The sequence below is a fragment of the Mercenaria mercenaria genome, chromosome 2 (assembly GCF_021730395.1).
Source record: "Mercenaria mercenaria strain notata chromosome 2, MADL_Memer_1, whole genome shotgun sequence".
NCBI classification, from domain to species: Eukaryota; Metazoa; Mollusca; class Bivalvia; order Venerida; family Veneridae; genus Mercenaria; species Mercenaria mercenaria.
This window is the reverse complement of record NC_069362.1, coordinates 81112925-81136225: the sequence shown is the minus strand read 5'-3', so window position 1 is coordinate 81136225 and position 23301 is coordinate 81112925. Positions and strand designations below refer to the sequence as shown.

The window sequence follows — 23301 nt, the reverse complement described above, 5'->3', positions numbered from 1 at the left end:
CCTCGCTCAGATAGAAACTGAATGTGTTACAGAGGTTTGTCCTCACTTAGGTAGTCATTGAATGTGTTGCAGAGGTTTGTCCTCACTCCTGATGGCAATGTGAAACAAGGAGCTGCGTTCAATAAACACTTGATGCCCCCGTTGGCAGCCTTGTCGATACAAAGCAACCTAAGTCCAAAACAAGGTCAAGTTCAAGGTCAAGGTCAAATTGAGGTCAGGTGATGTCTGAAGATGAGGATTGGTCACAGGTTACATCTGCATTAGTATCAAGTCATTCTAGTTAGGGGTATTGATGCTAGACAATACGGTCCCATTTGGTTAACCTCGTACGGATGGACAATCACTATATGCCTTCTGCATCAGTAGATGCCGGGGGCATAAAAAAAGAACTACTCTTTCATAAGATAGCTCAACGGCAGTTTTGGGAGACAAACATAAAAAGGGGTTCTGAGTATAGGTTTACTATGCAGTCAGCACACAGACAGTTGTTCTCATCTGTGAACAAGCCAAGATCATTGCTTCTGAAGCAATGTGTCAGTTATTTTACCTTGAAAAAAATCATCTTACCAGATCTCTGATAACATCTTCTTAAAGATACCCCAAGTAAAGCCTTATGAAATATTCTATGTTCCACAGAATTTATTTGCTGTTGTTTACAAGTTTTCTATTTAGAAAGATGTAATGTCTTTTGAAGACTATAAAAGTTAACAAGAGCTTGTAGAACACAAAATGCCCCCCTTGATGCATTCAGTAATTGCTCAAGGAACAGAAATGATTCATTCACTGTGCACTGGATGTTCAATATACTGATCTCAAATCAATAATTATGGGTCATTTACCAGTCATAAGTAAACTCTGTATCAAATTTGATCTTGGACCAAAGCATTCTTTAGTTATTTGGCAAAAAAGTCCTACTGTTCTGGGTCAATGTGACCTTGACCTTTGACCTACTGACCTCAAAATCAAAAGGGGTCATCTACTGATCAACATCTCTATTAAGTTTGGTGATCCTAGGCTCAAGCGGTCTCAAGTTAAGAGTCCGGAAATAATTTAATTGTTCTGGGTCACTGTGACCTTGACCTTTAACCTACTGACCTCAAAATCAGTAGGGGTCATCTGCTGGTCATGACCATTCCCTGTCAACTTGCATGATCCTAGGCCCAAGTATTCTTGAGTTATCATCTGGAAACCGTTTAAATGTTCAGGGTCACTGTGACCTTGACCTTTGACCTACTGACTTCAAAATCAATAGGGATCATCTGCTGGTCATGACCAACCTTCCAATCAACTTTCATGATCCTAGGCCTAAGCATTCTTCAGTTAACATCAAGAAACCATTTAACTGTTCAGGGTCACTGGCACCTTGACCTTTGACCAACTGACCTCAAAATCAATAGGGGTCATCTGTTGGTAATGAACAACCTCCCTGTCAACTTTCATGATCCTAGGCCCAAGGGCTCTTGAGTTATCATCTGGAAAACTGTTCAAGGTCACTGTGACCTTGACCTTTGGCCAACTGACCTCAAAATCAATAGGGGCCATCTGCTGGTCATAAACAACCTCCCTGTCAACTTTCATGATCCTAGACCCAAGGGTTCTTGAGTTATCATCTGGAAACCGTTTAACTGTTCCGGGTCACTGTGACCTTGACCTTCGACCAACTGACCTAAAAATCAATAGGGGTCATCTGCTGGTCATGATCAAGCTCCCTATCAACTTTCATGATCCTAAGCCCAAGCATTCTTGAGTTATCATCCAGAAACCAATTGGTCTACGGACCGACTGACCGGCTGACATACCGACCGACCGACATCTGCAAAACAATATACCCCACATTATTCGAAGGGGGCATAAAAAACTCTGGCCAGTTGAACAGTAAGATAACAACACACTGATAAGCTTGTAGTTTGTATTTCAAAATTTGTAATTTTTGTTAGATTGCATAGCATTTGTTGATCACATTCAAATGGTATAATTACACAAGCACTAATATATACAATGGAACGTTTAAACCAACTTGTGGAGCATCTACAGGCAGTTTTACAAAATCAAGCATAAATATCATATCACAGCAGTTAGATATCTATACATACAATCTAATAACTTGTATATCCCTAGTAATATATAAACAAAGTATTGTTACCTTTACTTGTATGTTATATCTGAAACAGTTCCTGAACATGGTGACAATTTTGATATATTTGTAAACAAACGACACTGTCAGTATTCAGTATAGTTGAGTCTGTCAAACTGTGCATTCTTCACCACTGGCACTGGCACCATATATGGGATACCACAGTGTGCACAGAGCAAAATGTTTTAAATTCAAGCAGAAATATAAAATTGCAGTGATTTATAATTCTAATATTTCTTGAAAATGTGTGAATTTACTTGGCACCATATTTTTTTTTCCTTAGAAGTGGGAAATGCCTAAAACTACAATAACACAAATTTATATTAAAAAATATGAAAAATTAACTATGCATAAGGTAAAACTGTGCAAAAAGGCTTGCTTACAATGCTATTAAGTAACTAACTGTCAGATGGGATGACAACAGAAAACATTTTGAACATCTCTGCATGTTGCGCTGAAATTCTACTTGACCTTGGAATGAACTAAAACATTAAACTTAATAAATCATGAACGGAACATTACAAGCTTTGCAATAAAGGTAAAAACAAATTTCAAAGCTATAGAGCCTGTAAAATGTGATGAAAAGGCCCGTCTGTCTGAAAATACCATTTTCCTAATTACAAAATATATTAAGTGTGCCAAAACCGCCATTTGCAGCATATTTTGCTGTAAGTGCATAAAAAAGTAAAATCGATACCTAGTATACAAAATGCTTTGTAAAGATATGTAATAATAAAAGTGCAAGAAAAATTTATGTGCAAAAAACAAATTAACTTCAAAACTTAACGGCCTAACTACAAAAAATATTACAATTAATAATGGTACATATTAGATTATCATTAGTTACTAGTCATAAACGATGGCAATTATTTCATGTGAAATGCCTTATATGATTTGATTGCACATTGAGTTGTTTACAGATCCTTTGTACATGAAATATTATTTGGGAATGGCAAATATAAACAGTAATGCACATTAGAAAAATATATAGCTATACATATTTGAGCCGTGCCATGAGAAAACCAACATAGTGGGTTTGCGACCAGCATGGATCCAGACCAGCCTGCGCATCCGCGCAGTCTGGTCAGGCTCCATGCTGTTCTCTTTTAAAGCCTATTGGAATTGGAGAAACTGTTAGCGAACAGCATGGATCCTGACCAGACTGCGCGGATGGGCAGGCTGGTCTGGATCCATGCTGGTCGCACACCCATTATGTTGGTTTTCCCATGGCACGGCTCATTTACTGAAGTTATCAGGGCCAGACGTAACATTTGAATGGTACAGTCAATTAAGGCAAGACTTCTGCATAGCAAAACTAAGTTCTGCCTCGGATATTCACTACCTCAACAACTACACAGGACCCCAGAAGTTTTCATCACACACCAGTATTAGGTATTAGGGTTAAATATGCCTACTTGACACTAAATAAAATAAAGGTATGTATAACTTTTTTCTTTAGCAGCATTAAATGTGAGCAGTTCAAACATTTATCTAATTGTTCAAATACAGAGTTTAATGTAATGAAAACATTAATAAAATATAAACACTTGTACATGTTTAATACTGAAATATATTATATTCATAAAACAGTAACTATATAAATGGGTTTACTTCTCTATCATTAATCTCAATTAAATAGGCATGATTAAAATATAACTGTGTTTACTCCAACAATTAATGCATGGTGGACAAAAACTTAAGGAAACAAATTAAGCATCATGCGCTAAATTAAAGGTGATGTTTTTAGTGTGTACAGTAAATCACATATTAATGTTCTGTATCTTAAATATTATTTTGCAGCTGGACTGATTGGTCTTCATGTTTTTACAGTATTCTTTTAACTACACACCAGAAATTAACTGTTACAGTAAACACTATATTTTAGCCTTATTGCAAATTAAAATGTAGATATAATAGAACATATTAAACATATATCATGTAAAATCCTCTTTATTTGCAGAATTTAGATGAGAAGTTAATTTTCTTATCATGAAAAAAACATTAAATAGTAAAGTCTGCAAAAATTCAAAACTCTGTATAATGACAAACATGCACATTATAAACTTTGATGTATAAAATTTTTTTAGGATTCAAACTCTGTTTGCTTGTAACTTGCATGTTCTATGGGAATTACTAAAAGAACTCGACTGTTTTAAATAACCAATCTGTAAAGTGTTTTAGTTTGTGAATCAAGTGTATCCGTGATCAACAGGTACATTTGGACATCACACAAGTCCAACTGTTATGATATATTAAAGTATGGTCCCAAGTACCAGTGGATAGGGAAAAAAATGTATGTCACACAGTACAGCAAAGAAAGAACTGATTTACATGCAGTTTAGATATTATAATATTTTTTCACAAATATCTTAATGGTCTATTTCATGGCACTACCTTGAAAACTGGATTCTAGTTCTATCAAAGCATATTTTTCATGAAGGAAAATTAATTTTTCCATTTGGAAAAAAATGGACAGTTCACACATTAAAATGTAGACGATAAATTCTCTTTATTAACAGGCTTATTTCTCTTCTGCTGGGAAAAGGAGTGCCAATAGTTTAATATCACTTAATGTTGAATCACAGTCCAACTACAAACAAAACAATTTTGCAAAACTAAAAATAGTAACTCAAAAACAGGTTTACTGTCAAAACAGCAAGTCATTATATGGTGTTATTCCACACAATTCTGCATCACAATTTTTACACATGCTATAGCATATACATTACAAAGCATCTTATACAATAACAGATTTACACCACATCCAAACTTGTATATAAAGCCCAACATTTGTTGTGTGACAAACTCTGTCTTCATTTGCAATGTGGTTTTTATCTATTGGTTAAATACAAAGCAAATTTATTAACTGGAAATAAAACAAGCAGTTTCAAGAGCCGAGTGGACTTGTCTATTTACAACTTGGATTTTACACACGGGTTCGACTAAACACGACAGTTTACAATTAACCAGTAAACAATGAGCACCAATGGCAGGGTACAAATGCAATCACTGAACACTTCAAGCAAATAAAACAAGTGGATGAAGTATTGCCATGCAATACAAAGTCCACTACTGGAAGGCACCTAATTTTCTCTACTGCAGTATAACATAATGAACTGATATCTGTCAATAATGTATAAACAATATTGTACTATATATACAATATATTATAACAAAACATTTGGATTAAAATTTGCATATATAAAAACCTACAATTGTTGTCATATGGATTTTTTTGGCCAATTATAAAAAAGTCATCATATAAGTTATTTATAGTAACAACAAACAGAAATTAAGAAACTCTTTACCAGGTAGAGATAGGTCAAAATACACCTAAAAATTGGATGTAACATGCATGTTGTACCATAGAAAAGTGGTCTAGATTTTTCCCTACTGCCAGTACAATATAATCTATTTATAGTAACAACAAAGGGACGTAATTCTAACAAAAAGGTGCCTCATGGTGGTGAACATTTGTGCCAAGTTACATCAAAATCCCTCCATGCATGAAGAACACCTTAAAGTTTGACATTTGACCTCAAATTGTGACCTTGACCTTTGAGCTAGGGGTCCCGGTTTTGCGCATGACACATCGTCTCATCATGGGGAACATTTGTGCAAAGTAATATTAAAATGGATGGCAGTCATCGACCAAACACGAAACTGCGGATGGATGGATGGAATGACAGAATGATGGAAAAGCGCATTCCTATAGTCCCTGAAACTGGTTTTCAGCCAGTAGGGGACTAATAAACTTTATATTAAAACAAATGCTGTCACTGGAGACAGCTTGCTCAACTACTTTCTGTGCTGTTTGTTGGGGGAAATGGTGGGCCAGTAAGGAGAAAATTGCCTCATAACAACTGAAATGGGGTAGGGGGGTGGGGGACTTGCATTGAAATAAAACGAGAGCACTGCCTTGGGGGTGCAGACGCTCATCTGATTTTTTTTGTCTCTGTATAATAGAAATATTGTCCTACCCATGATTTTCTAACTCCAAAAGGGGCCATAATTCTTGCAAAAAGCAATGTAGAGTTACGTTACTTGCTGTGCAAAGTAAGCTTTTAATGGCGGATAACTGCTCAAAAGTTGACCTAAACGCAAAACTTAACCAAGAAATCTGATATTTTCCATAATTCTTGCAAAAAGCAGGATGGAGTTATGTATCTTGCTGTACAGAGTTAGCTATTGATAATGAACACATGTTGCAAGTTTTATAGCAATAGCTTTGATAGTTTAGGAGAAAAGCTGACCTAAACATAAAACTCAACCAAGATATCTGATATTTTCAAAGTCCAAAAGGGGCCATAATTCTTGCAAAAAGTAGGATAGAGTTATGTTTCTTGCTGTACAGAGTCAGCTAATGATGGTGAACAAGTGTTGTAAGTTTTAAAGCAATAGCTTTGATAGTTTAGGAGGAAAGTTGACCTAAACATAAAACTTAACCAGGCAACTCCGACTCTGACACAAACGCTGATGCCAATCAAGTGATGACAATAACTCATAATTTTTTTTTCAAAAAATCAGACGAGCTAAAAATAATTGAAAATATGTTACAAATGACTTAAAAGCTCACTCCTTTTTGTAAATGTATGATTAAAAGATATACTAACAGTTTTGGTTGGATAATGTAACAAGAGCTGTCTGTAAGACAGCACGCTTAACTTTTCTCAGTGCTCGACTCTGAATTAGAGCTTTACCAGTAAAAACTTTATAAAACTTTAACAAAAAAATTCTAAGTTAAAAAGGGGCATAACTCTGTCAAAATTCAAATCAGAGTTATGGGGATTGTTTCTCCTGGTGTAGACTTTGATATTAAATAACTATTTTAAGTTTCAAGTCAATAGCTTTAATAGTAACAGCGATATTTGACTTTATCAAGAGTAATTGCCCTTGTGTTATATGATATTGGGTAAACAAATCCATCAAGCAATAACAGAGATAAACTGAAAGTTTGTCAAAACTTTAACAAAGCTATGGAAGCAAACAAGAGTTGGACAGCTCTCCAAATACTTTGTACAACTGAGCGTAAAATCAGAAACAGTAACAATCATTAACACAGCAAAATTATCACAAACCTCACTCACTGCCATTGTAACTGAACTAATTCATATGTGGCAACAGACAGTCTTATTTCCAAAAATACGTAAGGATCGTTTAATTTCCTTTTCTGTATTTATAAAAACACACAACTGGCCATATAAAATTACCACTTACATAGAGTAGTATTTTTGATATGAACCATTCAATAATCTGCTGTATAACTTTTAACCAGTAGGTAGCATTACATTTCTGAACACATTATTTCTAGAATTATCAATTAAATAATTTTTTGTAATATAATGAGTTAATTAAACTTTCAAAATGTTGCTACAGTATTTAGGTTATCCAGCAACTTTCAGTTAACATAACTCACCATTCAAGTTGTGACAGTTGCATATGAATAAGTAAATAAGTATGAAATTCTTAACCTATGGTATCCTTAGGCAGGCCTAAGAATGATAAAGACAGATTTTAGCCCTACTGATACAAGGGAGGTAACTTGTCTTTTATATCCCCATAATGCATCTGATAGTTGTGAATAGTCTTCTGCAACTCAACGATTTTTTGCACTGCGTCCGTCCTACCTGTTTTTTCATCATCTAATTTTTTACACAGATCTTCTATCTGCGATTTGTGCTTTGCTTCAAGTTTTTTAATATGCTCGTCATAACGGGACTGAATTTTGCTATTTTCTGCACTCAGCTTCTTCACACTTTCATCAGCTTTCGATTTAGATGCATTAAGATTGATGTATCGCATTTTTAATGAGTTATAATCAGCGGTCAATGTCTCCAGCTTTTGTTGAAGTTCTAACATGGCTGTGTTTGGTTCACTAGAAGAGGAAGTCACTGCATTTGACTGAGGGAAATTCTCCCCTGCACCATCTATGGAATTTTCTGAACTACCTTCTGAAGAATTAGATTCATTACTTTTTTGAGCACTAACATCTTTATGTTTTCTAGTGTACTTTCTACGAATTGGAGGAATAGGTTTTCCATCAGCATCAAATGAAAGAGTTGGCTGATTTGAAAACACTGCTGAATGTGGGGTAGTTGGTGAATGATCGGCAGAATGTGGAGAAGTAACAGTTGGCTCCGTGGGTGATGTCAGGTCTAAAGTAAAATGATTCGCTAATTCCGTATGAACAACCAAGTCTCCTTTGAATGACCTTGCTCGCCTATCTCTGGGATGCTCAAACCTAATGTTGGAAAGGTCCTGCACTCCCGTCCCACCATTCTGTGTCTCGGGTTGTAAAATACCACTATCAGATGATACACTATCAAGTCTTAGTAAATCATCAACAGCAACGTGAGCAGATTTTCTTCCAGTATCGAATTCAATAGTGAAGATTTTTTCATCATAATTGATCATCATGTAAGCCAACTGTTCAGATATATCTGATGTAGTCAACATAAACATTTCTGGATTGTCTTCCATTTGCGGATGTCGTATTATGTTTGGTCCAAAAACCCTGGCTAAATTTTGAGCACTCATTTTGTTCACTGCTGTTTTATCGGCAACTTTATGCAAGAAATTGCACAGGTATTTCAGTGCATTGTAGTTGTCCTGCGGGAGTTCAGCCATTCCTGCTCGGAGACTGTTCACTTGTTCCATTCTATTATTGTCACATTTTGTCCCCTGGAATTTCATTGCTATGTTCATAAATTGTTGATAGAATTTATACGGAATGAGGCATTCTGGGAGTTCCCGCAAAAACTGTTTTAACAATGATGCCACAGAATGCACATCAATTTCTTCAATATCAAGGTTAACAGTTTCACCTTCATCAAATCTGTCTTTCAGATCTCGTACAAGAAGCATCCGTCCTGGTAATCTGAAACAGTGACATAATAACAGAAATTAATACAGAAATCAAAAGTTACCATGTAATTTCTCACACTGTGAAAAAACAGTTTGTGCTCTTGGTACAGAAACTTTTAAAACACAATTATGTGCTATTCAGATGCATAATACAATGCGTTTATTTTACAGTAATTAAGTTGCACATTGCTGTTTGTTAACTTTGAGCTTCATACATAGTTTCAAAAGTCTTAAGATGAAACAAGTTTACAAACTGCCTTAAACTGATGTCACAGATCAATTTCTGGCCTTCATTTTGATAATTTGAGCTTTTTTAAAACTAACTTAACCAATTAAGAAAACTGATACAAAATATCTTAAAGGTAACTGCAGCACAGCTTTGGGTAAAGTTTGATAAGTTCCAACAGGTTTTGGAAACACAAAAATTCTGACCAGTGGAAGTTTTTGTATCAAATTAAAAGTCAAGGAAACATCAATAAACAAAAGCAAAGGCCATCCCTGAACAGAGAAGAGGGATGGGATTTATTCCCATAAACAAGCCTCTCCTTCAGTCATGTGACCTGTCACATGACCAATAGTCTCATTTCAGTTTTAAAGAAGACAGTATAATACTGTTGAAAATTACCCTTGGTAGTTATTCATTCTGATTAAAGAAATAATTAAATTTCAACCTGTTTTATTGTAAATGAAACTGTTATAATGAAGGAAATACTTAAGTGAGGCAAAACAGATGCAATAGCCTGAAAGAACAAATTACTCTGACTTAACCAAGCAGAAATGCAATCTGTCATTTAAAGTTGATCCAGATATTACCTAAATAATCCCTCAATTTCTAGGCCGTGTGCAGTAAGAAACTCTATACATGCTTCTATAATCAGTGGCACTTTCCTTTTACTTCTTGTCCTCTCAAATTCCATTGTCTCCTCTAATGGTGTTCCAAATATTGCTGAAAATTATTTGGTGAGAATGAGAATAGCTTTTATATGACTAAAGCGAAAGTGAACAAACTTATTTTGCAATGTTCTTTCCTGGTTTACCAATATCTCAACAATAAAGAATATTGAAATATTCTTTCATGAGCGTTTATTGCATACAATCAAAGTCTCTCTGATCTCTTAGTAGACATGCAGCATGCCCTAAATCATGTTTATATTATACATGTTGGGGTTGTAGCTATTCCCTTCAGTTAAAACAAAGCTTTGACAAACAGTCTGTGATATCATTAAGTAATATTCAGGTCTAACTTGCCTGGATTTTGTTGCATCAACCTACAAAATTAAACAGTAAAAACAAATACAATTTCAATTGACATGTATTTTCTTTTACAAATTTGAAAACTATTCATTTACAAACAAAATATCTGTATTATGAATATTTGAAACCATAGAATTTGATTGAAACAAAATGGTGCTTTAGAATAAAATATACTCACCACCACCTATTGAGGAGAACATGACTTTTCTAATGGCCTTGATCCAGTCCTGTCTCTCAGCATCACTAGCAGCTGACAGCAAGAACGTTTCATGATTTGGTGCCATTCTCTGTGGATTTCTGCCTTTAAAAACATAAAAATAAACAGATACAATTATGATGATCAGATTAAATTTTAACCTGGCATGGAAACCTCTCTTGACAACTGAGAACTGTGTAACAAGGAATTTGACAGCTAACAAGAACAAAAGGGTTCCGTATATCTGAATAGTGAAGTCATGGAAAGCAATAAGTTTTTGCTTACTCACAGGAAGTGTTTTTGCAACTGAACTGTAGGTTATAGCCAGGACAACAGAGCTACATTCATTCTTTAAACTGTTCACACCAGAAATATGCAAAAATAACATAGAGCTGTCACAGAATAACAACTCTGGACTATTCAAAACCTTTTCATAAAAAAAGCTGGATGAATGAAAACAATGACTTAAACAAGTACATAAGGGGCATTAAAACTTTGTGTAAAAAGCAAAACAGAGTTACTGATCCTATGCACTTAATATATGACATTACAGGGAATAAAATATTAATGATCCATTCCTACCTGTGTTTACTAACAAATCAGATTACATATAACAAGAGCTGTCCGTAAGACAGCCAAGCTCGACTATTCAAAATATTGTCCCAGAAGCGGGAAAATATTACCAAAAAAGGTTAAATATCAAAAGAATTTTAAGTTCAAAACGAGGCATAATTTGACCAAAATGCATATCAGTTATGGGACTTGCTGCTATCAACTAGTTTTATAACCCCGAAAGCACGTGAAGTTTCAATTCAATATCTGCATTAGTTTTGGAGATAGAAACTCGCATGTAAAAAATTTGCCCAAAATACATGCCAGAATTATGGGACTTGACCCAGTGAGGTTGGTTATTGATCTAGAAAAAAAAAAAGTTTCAAATCTATATGCCTTTTTGTAATTTGTACGTACTGCACGCAACTTAAGCAGGATTCTAAGCCAAAGGGGAATAATTGCTCAAAACTTAGATTTGGACTGATCCAGGAGTTATTATCGAATAAGTTCAAATCATACCTTAAAAAGATGATGCACGCAAACTTAACAATTTGCTAAGTCAAAGGGCATAATTGCATGAAGGTCAGAGTTATGGGACTTGCTGATCACTAGTTTACCGTAGCAATTGAAGTTCAACATATTGCATTGTTGGATGATCTGCATGTAAAACTTAACCAAAATTTCTAAGTCAAAAGGGCAATTTCAAAATACAGTCGAGTTATGGACTTGACCAGTAGGTGTATTGATCTAAAAAAGAACATAAGTTTAATCTATATCTTAATAGTGTATGTACTTCACGCAAAACTTTAACCGAATTTTCTAAGTCCAAAAGGGGGCATAATTTGGCCAAAATGAAGGTCAGAGTTATGGGACTTGTTGCTATCAACTAGTTTTATAACCCCGAAGACACGTGAAGTTTCAAATCAATATCTGCATTAGTTTTAGAGATAGTAACTTGCATGTAAAACTTTAACCAAAATTTTCTAAGTCCAAAAGGGGGCATAATTTGCTCAAAATACATGTCAGAGTTATGGGACTTGACCCAGAGAGGTTGGTAATTGACCTAGAAAAAGAAAAAATAAGTTTCAAAGCTATATGCCTTTAATTGATGGCTGTATGTACTTGCATGCAAAAACCTTAACCAAGGTGTGACGCCGACGCTGACGCCAGGGTGAGTAGAATAGCTAGACTATTCTTCGGATAGTCGAGCTAAAAACATAACCAATCAAGACAAAGATGCAGATCCCAATGAAATGGTGAGTGCAATAGCTCTACCTTTTCTTACAGCCATCAAGCTAATAAATGGGAAGCCCAAATGGTCCTAAGATGCTCACCTCAGGAGGACTGTGACCTTAATATCTTGCCTCTAACCACATTTGATGAACATCCATTAAGAAGTTCATTAAGTTTTAAGGAGTTTTTTTATTTTTCTCACTGAGGCAGCCCCTACAAGAGGCCAAGCTAAAGCTAAATCTTCTGAGTATATATTTGAGAAATCCAAACGAAAATACTTCTGACCAAACTGTTTATATTAGAAAAAATCATTTAAACGTTTTTTTTTGCTCTGGTAGCCCCTTCACGATGAAGCTGAACCATTAGAACAGACTTTGGAGAAAACCCACATAAAGATGCTACAGGCAAGTTTGTCTTAGTCCAGCAATTAGTTCATGAGAAGAAGTTGTTAAAATGTTTTTCTATTTTTGTTTTGGCAAACCCTAAAATAAGGTAAAGTAGAACCATTTTAATAAACTTGATAGTGGACCTTACATGGATCGTACAGACATAATTAAGTGATGGTCCATCAGTAAGCTGTTTAATGTTGTTTTCTATTTTAGCTATGGTAACCCTTTGGAACCATTTCAGAAAAGCTGAGAGGTCCAGGCATGGATGCTTCTGACAATACTTGGTGAAGATTCATCATGTGTTTTATAAAAAGAAGAACAGCTAAATTATAAATGCTGGACAATGGGTACAGCAGAATTCTTTGGTTCAGAAGAGCTAAATGTAATTATTATATATTCATTTCAATTGCTTATTTAAGTACTGTTGTCTTACTTTTACAGTTCTATTTCCTGGCAGACAGGGAAATGAAGATATAACTAACTTTTTTTCTGGTTAAATTATGGGCTTTCAAGACAGGCAAGGTTGGAGGATTGGAGACAACAGTTAGCATAAAACAATGTCTGATTATTAGCAACTTGGTGGACTATAGTATAGAAATGAACTGCTGTTAAACAGGGACAGCTGTTTCACTTTGTAACTTAGATTTATTTATAATAAGTATTAATTTAATTTGTGTAACTTAAGTGCTTTACTAGTGCTTAAGTATGTCAACTGTGAGAAATAGAAAATTACAAACATCATATTATCTTAAATTAAAAGATAGCTGTCATGCACTTACTGTTATTACATTAGCATATATCAGTACATAGAAATTTTACAACACAATAACATGATATCTATTCTTATAATTTCTTTAAATTCTAACTAAAATATGTTTTACGACAGAGTATAGGTCTAACCTAGAAAATAATAAGTGGAATGAATACCACTAAAATAACTCATACTATCAAATATCCTTACAATCATGCATCGAGTCTAGGTTAAGTGTTACAATTATGCCTAAATATATTCAGCAAGAATTTTTACATCTCCTTAACGCAAGATGCATTTCATTTCACATGCTTATACAATATTATAATATGAATTACATAATTATGTCTATATTTCAGATTTAATGTGATAATGACTAGCAAGTTTGTTCAGACGTGCTTCAATAATATAAACTTTTATGCTAAATTATGCCAATGGTATGGTGACCTGCCATTTACCTCTCATTAAAATACATCTGTATTTTAAATGAAAATAATATTTTCTCATCATCCATAATATATCAATTATCATAACATGGGTAACTGAATCCTTTTGACGACCTGTTATTTTAAAAGTGCTTATGAAATTTCACATCAGTCAAAATATTATATATAATTACAAACTTGAATATGCTTTGTACAAATATTCACGGCAATTTTATGTTTCTGAATACTACCTATGGAAGTGGATATCTACCATAAGTCTTTGATGGAAGTGGTGAGACATTACCAGTCTGAGATAATTAATAAGCAGCTTATATCTAAGTATATAATGGCTTCCTACAGTCTGAACAAACAGATAATGAATATTTCAATAGCAGGAAGACGACAGATTTTATTGGATAAATATAACGTATAAGGAAAAAGTCTGTCTTGTGATACAGGCAATATAACATGCAAAAAATCATGCCGTAAGGAAAATTCCTATTATACGTGCAATATACAGTTAGCATTTGAAGCAGGCTTACACAGTAAAACTAAATTTAGTCATTTCCTTAGTTGGTAAACTTAGTATAAAACTGTTCCTACTTTGTGAAAAAAGTGCCAAATACACTAAAAAATCCAGACTGATAATTTGCTAACCCTACCTCATAGGGTCTGTCATATAAATACCAATCTGAATGTGGTAAAAAATATATTTAGAGACCTACTTTTTTAGCACATTTTGTAGAGGGAAAAAATTTTTTTTTGTCAATTTAAGAATATTGTCTCACAACACCAGAAGTTGACTTAAACAGTTTCACTGTGTTTCTAGGACTGCATCCATCTTTGTTTGGTAAAGTCCTACATATCTCAGACAGTAACCTTGACATTTAGTGATCATAAAAACTGATAAAGTATCCTGTAGACCCTACATCCTCTCCACTCAAGGACATCTTTAACTAGGAGTTTAAGCTAAGAGTCATGGTCAAAAAAGAAAGCCTTACAGTCCAACTAATTTATTTTTTCCGAATTTCTCTTTCCTTTGCTTCTCTACAACTTGTACAGATTGTTTGCTTAGCTTAAATTTACTTAATTTTCCAAAACAAAGATGGATGCTGAAAAGTGACCAAACCCACATCATACTTTTATAGCTGAGTGATTTGCTGCGGTTCATGGCATAGATTTCTGAAAATATATAAGCAGTTCAAACAGAGATGATTAGTGAGCATGCTAGAGAAGTTAGTAAACAACCATCACACAGTTTGTGCCAAATTCAACATGTTATAAAGAACAAAACAACACAACTATACTTATCATAAAAGGTGGTGTTTGCATTTGTTTACCCTCACCACCGGGTATTCCCATATGGGCAAGCAACATAAAAGGTAATTGGTTTCTCTGCTATAAGACCTTTGACATTATGTCAAAAAATTGTATATTTTCTTGGAAGTCAGTACACAAGATACTGTGTACTTGAACTTACTTTTCTAAGTATGACATTTATTTCACCAACTTTTTATGCCATTATTTTCTGAAAAACATTTCTGTCAAATAATTTTAAAGGATTTTGCTGCTTTTTATGCCCCCCTTTGAAAAAGGAGGGGTATATTGTTTTGCAGATGTCGGTCGGTCTGTCTGTCGGTCGGAATGTAGACCAATCCGTTTCCGGATGATAACTCAAGAACGCTTGGGCCTAGGATCATGAAAGTTGATAGGGAGGTTGGTAATGACCAGCAGATGACCCCTATTGATTTTGAGGTCAGTATGTAAAAGGTCAAGGTCACAGTGACCCTGAACAGTAAAACGGTTTCCGGATGATAACTCAAGAACACTTGGGCCTAGGATCATGAAAGTTGATAGGGAGGTTGGTAATGACCAGCAGATGACCCCTATTGATTTTGAGGTCAGTATGTAAAAGGTCAAGGTCACAGTGACCCTGAACAGTAAAACGGTTTCCGGATGATAACTCAAGAATACTTGGGCCTAGGATCATGAAAGTTGATAGGGAGGTTGGTAATGACCAGCAGATGACCCCTATTGATTTTAAGGTCAGTATGTTAAAGGTCAAGGTCACAGTGACCCTGAACAGTAAAACGGTTTCCGGATGATAACTCGAGAACGCTTAGGCCTAGGGTCACGAAAGTTGATAGGGAGGTTGGTAATGACCAGCAGATGACCCCTATTGATTTTGAGGTCAGTATGTCAAAGGTCAAGGTCACAGTGACCAGGAACAGTAAAATGGTTTCCAGGCAATAACTCAAGAACGCTTGGGCCTAGTGTCAGGAAAATTGATAGTTAGGTTGGCCATGATCAGCAGATGACCCCTATTGATTTTGAGGTCATTAGGTCAAAGGTCAAGGTTACATTGGCCAGGAACAGTTAAATGGTTTCTGATCTTCTTGTCCAAAACCATAGAGCCTAGGGCTTTGATATTTGGTATGTAGCAAAATCTAGTGGTCCTCTACCAAGATTGTTCAGATTATTTCCCTGGGGTCAAATATGGCCCCACCCCTAGGGTCACATGGTTTATATAGACTTATATAGGAAAATACTTTGAAAAACCTCTTGTCCAAAACCACAGGGCCTAGGGCTTTGATATTTTGTATATGACATCATCTAGTGGTCCTCTACTAAGATTATTCAAATTTTTCCCCTAGGGTCAAATATGGCTCCGCTGTGGGGGTCACATGGTTTACATATACTTATATAGGGAAAAACTTTGAAAATCTTCTTGTCCAAACCACAAAGACTATGGCTTTGGTAATTTGTAATGTAGCATCATTTAGTGGTGCTCTACCAAGTTTGTTCAAGTTATCCCTCTCGGGTCAAATATGGCCCCGCCCCAGAGGTCATATGGATCATATAGACTTATACAGGGAAAAACTTAGAATCTTCATGTCCATAACTTACATCATTCAAATTTGGACCATATGTATAGTTTGAGTGGCAAGATGAACCTTGACATGAGTTGACCTTGATCTTGACCTAGTGACCTACTTTCACATTTCTGTACCTACAGCCTTCAAATTTGGATCACATGCATAGGTTAGTGTACTGAAAAAAACTTTGACCTTGTTATGGACTTAGTGACCTACTTTCACATTTTTGAAGATACAGGCTTCAAATTTGGACCACATGCATAGTTTTTTGTTCCAAAATAAAATTTGACCTTGATTTTGACCTAGTGACCTACTTTCACATTTCTCAAGCTACAGCCTTCAAATTTGAACCACAAGCATAGTTTTGTGTACTGAAATGAACTTTGATCTTGAGATTGACCTAGTGACCTACTTTCACATTTCTGAAGGTACAGGCTTCAAATCTGGACCACTTGCATAGTTTTGTGTTCGGAAATGGAATTTGTGTTTACAGTGAGCATATAATTTCTGTTCCTTGTGCAATTACTGAATGCATCAAGGGGGGCATTTCGTGTTCGACGAGCTCTTGTTCTATTTGACTTTTGACCTACTGGTATGACCAGTGCATATTTTTCCTGTAAACCTGATGAACAATCACTAAATATAAAGTGTAATGAAAGACTGTTACACTGCTATAATATATTTGAGCTTAAAGTTCAAAGAATGACCTTGACATAATCAGTAGATTGAGCTGACATGATGATCATATAAAATATTTTTCTAAAAAATCATTTAGGAAGCTGACTACAGCAGGTATTGTATGCTGGGTTACAAACATTATCAATAAAATCCTAGACAGTACAGGAATATAATTGTTTTTACACTAACACACAGCATTCATACTTTATAAAAGCAACTTGTCTTTTTTCTTAATGTCTCTTTTAAAGACCTTCAAAATACTGTAAAACACCAGTATGTACGAAATTACCATATTTCAACATCAATCACAACCATTCCATAAACAAAAGTGTATAAACACAAAATGAGAAAAAATAACCAAATTTTAGTCAAAACACAGAAAAAAATAAGATTAAGTGACAGCAAAATTAGCAAAAAACTTAAAATTTGGCAAAATTTACCTTGACTGAACTTATAAATAGTTTGATCTTTCTCTGTTAAGACAGTAAAAAACAAACATTAATTTTCTATGTTATTTACCTCTTTAATTACCCTGATTAGCATGGTTAATTAATCATATTACATTAAGTTTTGTTCTGATTGCTCTAATTTGATACAACAGTTACATCGTGAAATTACACAAATCCTGATTTATCTGCAATTTTGTGAACATTTTTGTCTTCTGGAGACCACTACATCAATACATTAATAGAAAAGACAAGAAACGAAGTGGCAAAGCTGACCCTTAATTGCTCACCTACTAGTATTTTTGTTTACTTGAGAACTGTTGTAAACATCCATAGATCTTGAACAAAAGAGTTTAACCAACTTTTATAAAATACACATGTCTCCACTGCATAAGTAGGGAAAGCATTCTGCCACAGAGTGAAGTGTGACACTAACTTTTTAAGGACTGGTTCATTCTTGACATCACCTTTAAGTGTAAATTCTTTCATATGTCAAGATCTTTTTTATGTAATTTCCTCATTCTAACATATGGCACTGAATTGTGCTTGTTCATAAGACATGTTTTTTCTTTATATTATTGTCAAGTGAATTTACCAACAAAGAAATGCAGAGACAGTATCTATTACCATTCAAATTTGAACCAGTTGTAAGTAAAAACCTGTGTATATTTGAACAGACATGGGATAAGGTCAAATCAAGGATTCTACATAATCATTTCTTAAACACCTAAAAGCATATCATTTGAAGATTTCCTTAAGTTTAGCTCTAGCAGCTTCTGTGTGCAGTGGAAGGGAACCAATTTTTAAGGTCCACACAAAGATGTGATGAAGATGCTCCAAGAAAAGACATTTAAACACAACTGTTTTTACACCAAACATGGTGAGCTGGAGTATCCACCTGTACTAATACTGTCTTTGATGAGCTAAAACAGAAGAACTGTTGTATACAGTAAAGAAGCAAGCTTTTAGCTAATTTTAAAGCAATTGCATTTGTGTTCATACTAACTTAGTTTCACATTAAATAATGATAAGTCTACCAGTTTTGATGCAAGAAAATATGTCACTGCATCTGAAATAATATCACATTTCTTCACTAAATCTTGCAATAAACTGTATGCAACATGGAGTAGAAGCAAAAACTATGACATAAACATTGTACCATCACAACAATAGCAAGGTCAAGGTCAACTTAAAGTTACAATAGTGTTCAAAATCAGAAAATGTTTTATTTTGCAACATTCCCTTAAAAACAATTTTATACTTTTTCATGAAATTGATTGGCATATACCAAAATGTTTTCTGACTATTTACCATTTTATTCCCCTAAGATATATAAACACTATTACCACTTTAACTATTATACCATTGACTCTTATTCAAGCTTACTGGTGTCTTTAACTAAGTTACAGTACTGTGTGCAAGAAAGCAGTGTATTCTACTTTACATGAATGCACTGACAAATGAACAACTTTTAATATAAATGTAGCTTTTTAGGCAAAGTAAGGCATTTTTGCCTGAATTTGTCAAATGCTGCTGTATTTTCAGTAGAAAGTAAACAAGAACCCTTTTCTAATTCAATAATCTCTGAATTTATACAGACATAATGTAATGTTAACTGAATATAATTGCTATGAACTTCTTTTCATATGTATCTATACAGATCTACACAGCCATATGTTTTTTACTGAAATATACCTAATAAGACCATGTGCTTTTAAAAATAATAATTGCAAACCTAAAAGTATTTTTAGAAATATTTATTTAAACAGAAACCCCATGAAAAATTATTGGAGGCTTCCAATTTGCATGAACTTTCTCATGCAACAATCAAAACAGTATAAAAACTGCCATAATATTATTCAACAACTATTATAATTTAATGGTCTTTACCTATTTGTCATATTTATTGAATTATGTCAGTTTTAGTCATGTGATTATTGTTTTAAACTGCATCTTTGCAAAATTACAATACCAAAATTTGACTGAGAAATAATAATTTTCAAAATGCAGATCTATGTGCACAAAAATATTTTGCAACATTGTATTTTTTTAAAGAAATAACTATAATTGCAAATAAGCACACTGATAAAATGCAAGTATTCACAGTCTATCTGAAACTGAGAACCTGTGTCAAGATTTTATATCTATTTATCATAGTCTATAACATACCATTTATGTCTAACCTCTAGTGTTTAAATGCAACAAAAGATAAAGAATCTTATGAACTGTCATAATTATCTGCATGAAAATATATATATGTAGGCATTTATTATTTAACATGTACATTATACAGCCCATAATTATGTGCCCTTTTTAAGTTGATCGGGTCATATGGAGAATAAATATTCCCTAATCTAACCTGTGACAAAAAAAAGGAAGTTATATCACTGCCACAGAAAATTATTCAATTCTGTATACAGTATGCAGTGGGAAAACTGAATGTGATTCACTCCATCAGACTCACCTGCTGAAAATGCTACATTATTTACATATAAATCAAATTATTAATAACATAAAAGTTTCAAGAATTTGAAATATAAAATGAAATTTAAAGCTGCACACCACCAGATATTAAGATATTTCCAAATTTAGAAAATGCTTTCATCAGTTAGACATTTAAAAGTGAATTTGTATGTTTATGGAATTTTTACATATAAAAATACCTGGCAGCAAGTGATTCTGCCTTTGTGCCCAGTGCAGACCGATCTGCACTGTTCCCTATTCAGTCAGTAAATTTTCAGTAAACAACCCTTTGAATAATAAATGGTACTGCCAAAATTGAATGATGGACCAGTCCATTACAGAAATTTAGCAGGGTAAGGGTTAAGTTAATCAAATATACAGAAAACTGAAATTCTGACGTTCATCGGGAGGCATGTCACTTTAAGAAGTTATATAACAATCACATATACACATGAATAGACAGAAAGATGTTGGAGCATTTTACAGGATCTATATATTAGAAAGTACACAAAAGGGGACAAAAAACATTCACAAATTAAGATCAATAGTATACCTGGCATCAGTTCAAACAAGAATTTATCGGGCTCCTCTGGGTTAGCCTGGTGCTGTATAATCTTGTTGCCCGGAAGGTAGATCATGCCGAGGGGCCGGACATCATCTTCCTTGGCAAAGTAAAACAGGTAATCAGCATTCAGAACAAACCAGCGCCGATGCCAAGATTTCACCATACCACCCTGTTTCCGCAGCCATCCGCTCTTGTTGGTCTGGCGTCCGCCACCCGCAGGTGAACTCATACTGAAATAAACAACTTGGTTTAACAGCTAAAAAGAAATGATGAATTACTTTCAGCTTTCAAAATTTTTTATTTAGGAAAGGCATATGTGATAAAAACTTGCATTTTAATAAAAATACCTATGACCAAATCTACATATGTAAAACGTTACATATGAACTTTTAGGCTTAACTCAGTTTCATAATCATGCACATTTTAGTTAAACAATAACTGTCATGCTTGTTCAAAAACATGATGTGTGGTTGGAATATTCAGAAGGAACTGGCTTTGCTGTGATCAGAATTGTAGAATATCTGCAAGATATGGTGAAACATTCCAGTGATGATACAAATGAATCAGGAAAACAAGTACAAAGTTTTCATCATACACGCATTCTCATCCATATGAGGTTGAACAAAGTCCTGGGACAAACATCTGGTTTATTTGGTGCATGAGCATGACATTGTGCTCTTGTAACTACTGAACTACTGAGAATAATACTTGATTAAAAAAATAAGGGTGTTTAAAATGACTGCTTTTAATAAAGAAACTTTTTTCTCCACTTATCTGATAATTTAAAACTGACCTAAAGACTTGTAAGTCAGTGTTGATTTTGAAAAAAATAACTTTTCACTGACGATTTTCGGTTGGTTTAACCTTTTCTACAGATTAGTTGCAAAATGTACTTACTGTCTGGCTGAAACTATCATTTGTATTGTAAAAAAAACTTATATTGTTAGAGAAATGAAAAGTGCCTTAGATTCAGCTACAGACCCCTGGTATACCAAAATATCTCTGGTATGTGAAATACAAGATTTCTATTTAAAGAGCCATTGTAACAAGGCTGAATTAAACACAAATAAAAAAAACAAGAGGGCCAAGATGGCCCTAGGTCGCTCACCTAAGAAACACTCCATAACAGTGTAAAACATGTTTGACCTAGTGATTTCATGGAAACAAATATTCTGACCAATTTTCATTAAGATTGGACAAAAAAATTGGTCTCTTGCGATAAAACAAGCATTTTCTTAGATATGACCTAGTTTTTGACCCTAGATGACCCATGTTCAAACTCGACCTAGATTTTATCAAGGCAATCATTCTGACCAAAATTCATGAAGATCAACTGAAAAATACAGCCTCTATCACATACAGAAGTTTTTTCTTTGATTTGACCAATTGACCTAGTTTTTGACCTCAGATGACCCATATTCAAATTCAACCTAGATTTCATTAAGGCAATCAACCTGACCAAATTTCATAAATATCAACTGAAAAAAACAGTCTCTATCGCATACACAAGATTTTTCTTTAATTTGACCTAGTGACCTAGCTTTTGACCTCAGATAATCCATATTCAAAACCGACCTAGTTTTCATCAAGGCAATCACTCTGACCAAATTTCATGAAGATCAATTGAAAAATACATCCTCTATTGCATACACAATGTTTTTCTTCGATTTGACCTAGTGACCTAGTTTTTGACCCCAGATGACCCATTTTCGAAATCAGCCTAGATTTTATCAAGGTAATCATTCTGGCTAAATTTCATGAAGATCAGTTGAAAAATACAGCCTCTATTGCATACACAAGGTTTTTCTTTGATTTGACCTAGTGACCTAGTTTTTGAACCCAGATGACCCATTTTCGAACTTGGTCTAAATTTCATCAAGGCAATCATTCTGACTAAAATTCATGAAGATCAATTGAAAAATACAGCCTCTATCGCATACACAAGGTTTTTACGTGATACGACCTAGTGACCTAGTTTTTGACCCCAGATGACCCATTTTCGAACTCGGCCTAAATTTCATCAAGGCAATCATTCTGACCAAAATTCATGAAGATCAATTGAAAAATACCGCCTCTATCGCATACACAAGGTTTTTCTTTGATTTGAACTAGTGACCTAGTTTTTGACCCGAGATGACCCATTTTCGAACTCGGCCTAGATTTCATCAAGGCAATCATTCTGACCAAAATTCATGAAGATCAATTGAAAAATACAGCCTCTATCGCATACACAAGGTTTTTCTTTGATTTGACCTAGTGACCTAGTTTTTGACCCGAGATGACCCATTTTCGAACTCGGCCTAGATTTCATCAAGGTTATCATTCTGACCAATATTCATGAAGAAGAATTGAAAAATACAGCCTCTATTGCATACACAAGGTTTTTCTTTGATTTGACCTAGTGACCTAGTTTTGGACCCGAGATGACCCATTTTCGAACTCGGCTTAGATTTCATCAAGGTTATCATTCTGACC

The 23301-nt window shown here is 34.4% G+C and overlaps 1 protein-coding gene across 6 annotated transcripts in view; it reads right to left on the bottom strand.

Moving 5' to 3' along the window:
- Window positions 1-1895: 1895 nt before the first annotated feature.
- The window catches only part of LOC123564409 (rho GTPase-activating protein 24-like), a 38700-nt gene continuing 17294 nt past the window's right edge, over window positions 1896-23301 (bottom strand). For 3 of the 6 annotated variants that reach the window (XM_053537051.1, XM_045357970.2, XM_053537050.1), the window contains 5 exons: window positions 20815-21056; window positions 18805-18867; window positions 10431-10553; window positions 9812-9944; window positions 1896-9011 (listed from right to left, as the gene is read on the bottom strand). In XM_053537051.1, the coding sequence (XP_053393026.1) occupies window positions 7655-9011; window positions 9812-9944; window positions 10431-10553; window positions 18805-18867; window positions 20815-21055 (1917 nt within the window). In that variant the 5' untranslated portion in view covers window position 21056 and the 3' untranslated portion in view covers window positions 1896-7654. Of the gene's footprint in view, window positions 9012-9811; window positions 9945-10430; window positions 10554-14938; window positions 14981-17792; window positions 17826-18804; window positions 18868-20814; window positions 21057-23301 lie in introns of all 6 variants that reach the window. The other 3 variants (XM_045357972.2, XM_045357971.2, XM_045357973.2) reach the window with 3 other exon arrangements.